At 43.8% G+C, this 4,011-nt stretch overlaps 1 protein-coding gene across 1 annotated transcript; it reads left to right on the forward strand.

Annotated features, from left to right (window-relative positions):
- LOC8056053 lies at positions 438 to 3,676 on the forward strand. The gene is made up of 2 exons (XM_002452072.2): positions 438 to 762; positions 3,157 to 3,676. The coding sequence occupies exons 1-2, from the start codon at positions 562 to 564 to the stop codon at positions 3,367 to 3,369; spliced, it is 414 nt and encodes a 137-aa protein (XP_002452117.1). The 5' UTR covers positions 438 to 561; the 3' UTR covers positions 3,370 to 3,676.

The raw sequence follows: 4,011 nt of genomic DNA on the forward strand, positions 1-4,011 counted from the left end.
ATATGTTAGCACATAGGGGTTCATTAATTCACCGAAACCAAAGTAGAGCTTTCAACCATGCCGAGCTAGGCCAACCCGTTGGACGTCTATACATGGAAGACGAGCGAGCCACAACGTTAGGAGAGTGACGTTGCTACATACGCCGCGAGGAGTACTCCTTCGGTGGATATGGCGCTAAGGGCAGTCGGGATAAGCATCCGAAGCACGCTGGCAAAATGTTGTTCCGAATGAGGAAGCGACCCATCCGAGAAACTCTTCGCGAGCAGGATCCGTGCAAGACGAGTACGCGTATTTTTACACGTGTAGACATCGATTTTTTCCATGTGCCAAAAGATTGGGAAGTAGGATTGTGAATTTTTGCGATGGATTTTTTTCAATCTTGTTAAAACTACTCAGAGTGAAGAATGAAAAAAATTAAAGGTGTGTTCAAATGAAAAAGAAAAAAAAAAGGAAAAAAGAAACAGAATGGCAGAAAACCTAGACGAGAAGTCTGCGGAAAGGGGAAAGAACTAGAGCATCGCGTGGAGAGAGGAAGGCGGCGGCAGCAGCGGCCGGTGGGAGATGTCGATCCTGTGGGAGAAGAGCGCGGGGTGGCGATGGCTAGTTCGGCGGACGCGTGACTCGAAGCCCTTCTTCTTCACCTTCGCGGCACTGTGCGGCGTCGTCCCCGGCGTTATCGGCTACGGCGTGATGCAGCTCACCAGCTCCCGCAACGAACAGCTCGAGGCCCACCTTCGCTCCACGGCCCGACCTGAGACCACGGTGCGTGCTAGCGCTTCCCTCGTACAGATCCCACCGATCGATGGATGCTATTGCTGATTGTTACTGTTATAAATTATTTATGCTCTGCGATTTGAAATCACTGTTTGGGGATCTAAGGTTATCTAGTTTACATGTTCAATCAGTTTCTCACTTGAAATTCATGAATTTCAAATACACGGCAGCATGTTTGAGGGATTAATGGACTGAAGTAGGGTTTGGGCCCTATCTTTTGAGGGATATAGACTGTAGCTATCATGGAAATGTTCCAGGTGGTGCTTCTTTTTAACTTTTCTTGTCTTGCATAGTATTTTAATAGGATTCTATAGGTTTTAGGATGCCTGGACCAGATTGATTTACTTGACTGCATCTGAATGGCTGCCTCTGGTTTCCAGACTAAGATGTTAGCTGTGATAGGTGCCAACTATTGGTTGTATTGGTTGGAATAGTGGAATCCATTCCATTTACAGTTCAGGTTAATAATAACTGTACCTGCCAGCCAACGCATGAGTGACGGTTCGTGGCAAACCATTTAGCTTTGGTTCTCCTTTTTCTTTCATCATAACTGGTGAATATTATTATTGATGGTTAGTCAATGTGTCAAAAGCAGCATAAGCGTGCCTTATTTCTGCTAACTCTCTGTAAACATAAAATCTTTGTTGCAGTGTGAACATACCCAGTATTGGGAGTGTAGTGCAACAGTTGTGCAATTATAGTTCTGTGAATAGAAAGGGAATGAACCAGATATTGGTGTTAGCACTAATAGTCAAATGTAACAGTTATATCGTTAGACAATCCAAGCAATGTCCTTATCTGTTCTAGGGTAAATAGGTACCTTAACATCTATGTGTATTACTAATTTTGGCTGAAGACAGTGTTATGGTCATGTTGAAGTTGAGGGGTGCCCTGTTGTTACCATCCCTGTATTCCCATTAACCAGGTACTGTATGAATCAATTGCTAGTAATATTGAAGAATCAATCAATATAAAGTTACAAGACGTGGCGCTAAATGACACATAGTATTACAGTTCTGTGTTGTTTCAGTAGTTAACTCTCTTGTTGTACTTTAGTTCAAACTTGCTTTTAGTGCTGTTGCAGCAATCTCTATGTATAAGCAGGCTGCAGGAAGAAGATACCGGTATTCTGTAGAGAGTATATTAATACACCTGCCACTAATTTTGATTTTTATTTTGCTGCTGGTCAGTCCATTTTACCTTTTATTTCACTATGGATATTATTCATACTAGGACTGGCAGAGTTTATGGCCTTTCCTCATAGCCATGGATGCCAAAATTTGCTGAGTCTAAAGTATGCCTTGATACTGCTATCTGGCTTTTATAGGTATGCATGGTTGTTGGCTCTTGTGCCATGGTGGTTTATTTGTTTCTGGTTCATCAATACAAAATTTCGTCTGGTTCATGATTTGGAATCACACGATTATGTAAAATAGTTCATATGTGCAAACCTAAACAGCTTGCTGCTGTGGAGCTTTGTTCCCATGGCATACCAAAAACCAAATCAGATTGCTCACTCCTGTTTATCTGTTGCTATGGTCCACTAAACAATGGAACTGACCAGCTATCAGCCTGAGCTCTTGCTTCCACAGCCTCCAATTTTGAGGAGCTCGATGATCAAATCATAGTTAAGGGAACAAACAAGTGGTTTTGGAGAATTAAGCATGGGGGGATGGGAAGTTCATTAATATGTGCAGAGGCTCTTGTTTTTTGAATCCTATTGACAAATTAAGAGTGTAGGGATACAAGCAATCCATTTTGGGAATCTTGAGTTCATGAATCCTGACCATCATGAACCAATGGCCAGCACAAACAGGTAGTGGACAGATGAGGAGGGGCTTTATGGTTGGCTGCCTAGATGCAGTATGTTCAGCTCCTTGCTGGTGTTCAGGATAGAGGGTACAGATCATAGATGCGCTGCCCATTTTGATGATTTCCTTAGTTTTTGCATTCAGGGCTGTAGAAATTGAATTGAACACCTAGTAATAGTTAACTATTCTTGTTACATGGGATTCATGGCGAATCAGTAGGTTATAGTTGCCTGCCTAGGAACGATTACTATTTATACCATTTCATTTCAGAACTTCTTTATTGAAAGTTCCAGCTTACACCCATTAATGATGCTTATGTGGTGCATGTTAGTTAGCATGAAAGGCACTAGCAGACATGCCAGTTTTCTTGGAAGGTGTTTATGACACATTGTATTACTGGTTTACTACTTGCCAAACAAATGAAATTTACTATGCTTACTCATTAACTTGTTTGCATCCTTTTATTTTCTTTCCACTTTGTATGCAAGTTGTTTTCTTACCGTTCTGTTGTGCTATCAAACGTTTGCATCTGTGATTCCATGGTCACTGATGATAAACACTTGGCAAACAGATGATGGGGCAAGTAAACAGGGAGAGACTGGCGGAGTTTCTTGGCGAGCTGCAACGGAAAGAGGACACGAATGACAGATACATTGCTGCACTGAAGGGTGAAACTCTGACTAGGAAGCGCTATGAACGCATTCAGGCTGTGCCTGCCAACGACCAAGCGGGCCAGGAGACGACTGCCAAGGCCAGTGCGGAGGAGAAACCCAAGGCAAAGTGATTCCACTAGCAAGATGTGCCCTAGTCGAATCACTCACTGAATATACACATGCTTGAGCATCATCATATAAACGGTCAACGCCATTGAACGTCGTTACGCTTGAGTATTTTGACTCTTCTTCTGTTTTAAACGCAGCTGTTGTTAGCAGCTGTAAATTTTTCGTCATCAGCGTATCTCTCTTTGGTCGAATCTTTGGGCGGTTCAATGGATGCTAGTAGCAGCGCTCTCGGTTCTGCCGAGACTCTTGTTTTTGTGTGTGGTCGCATTGTTTTGGCTGGTGGATTTAGTACTAGAACACATGGTAAAAGTTTGTGCGTGTCCTGTGAGAAGGTGTCTTCTGTTTAGGTTACTGTTGGGAATTTTCCTCCACGCAGAAGACACAGGCGTACTGGGTCCGACAGACCATACAAAAGCTGACGATGAGCACAAAGATGGGAGCCGGAAGCATCAGATTCGAGGCGTCGGCGATCTGCCTTGGCTTGCCTCGCCTTTTGGTGGGTTGAACGAGTCTGCCTTGGCATGCCTCGCGTAGTCGCGTGCGAGGTAGCGGACGCGGCAAATGCCCCGGCCGAGGCCAGACCAAGTAGAGGCGTGCGCGGAAGATGAGATCAAAGCTGGTTCAAGTCTTGTGATCCTCTTTTA

Source organism: Sorghum bicolor, chromosome 4, assembly GCF_000003195.3.
Source record: "Sorghum bicolor cultivar BTx623 chromosome 4, Sorghum_bicolor_NCBIv3, whole genome shotgun sequence".
In the NCBI taxonomy this organism is placed as follows: Eukaryota; Viridiplantae; Streptophyta; class Magnoliopsida; order Poales; family Poaceae; genus Sorghum; species Sorghum bicolor.

Bases quoted from the DNA above. Each gene is read 5' to 3' on its own strand.
- LOC8056053 (XM_002452072.2), top strand. From the start codon at position 562: ATGTCGATCCTGTGGGAGAAGAGCGCGGGGTGGCGATGGCTAGTTCGG. The intron at 763-3,156 runs GTGCGTGCTAGC...CTTGGCAAACAG, and splicing joins CGGCCCGACCTGAGACCACG to ATGATGGGGCAAGTAAACAG.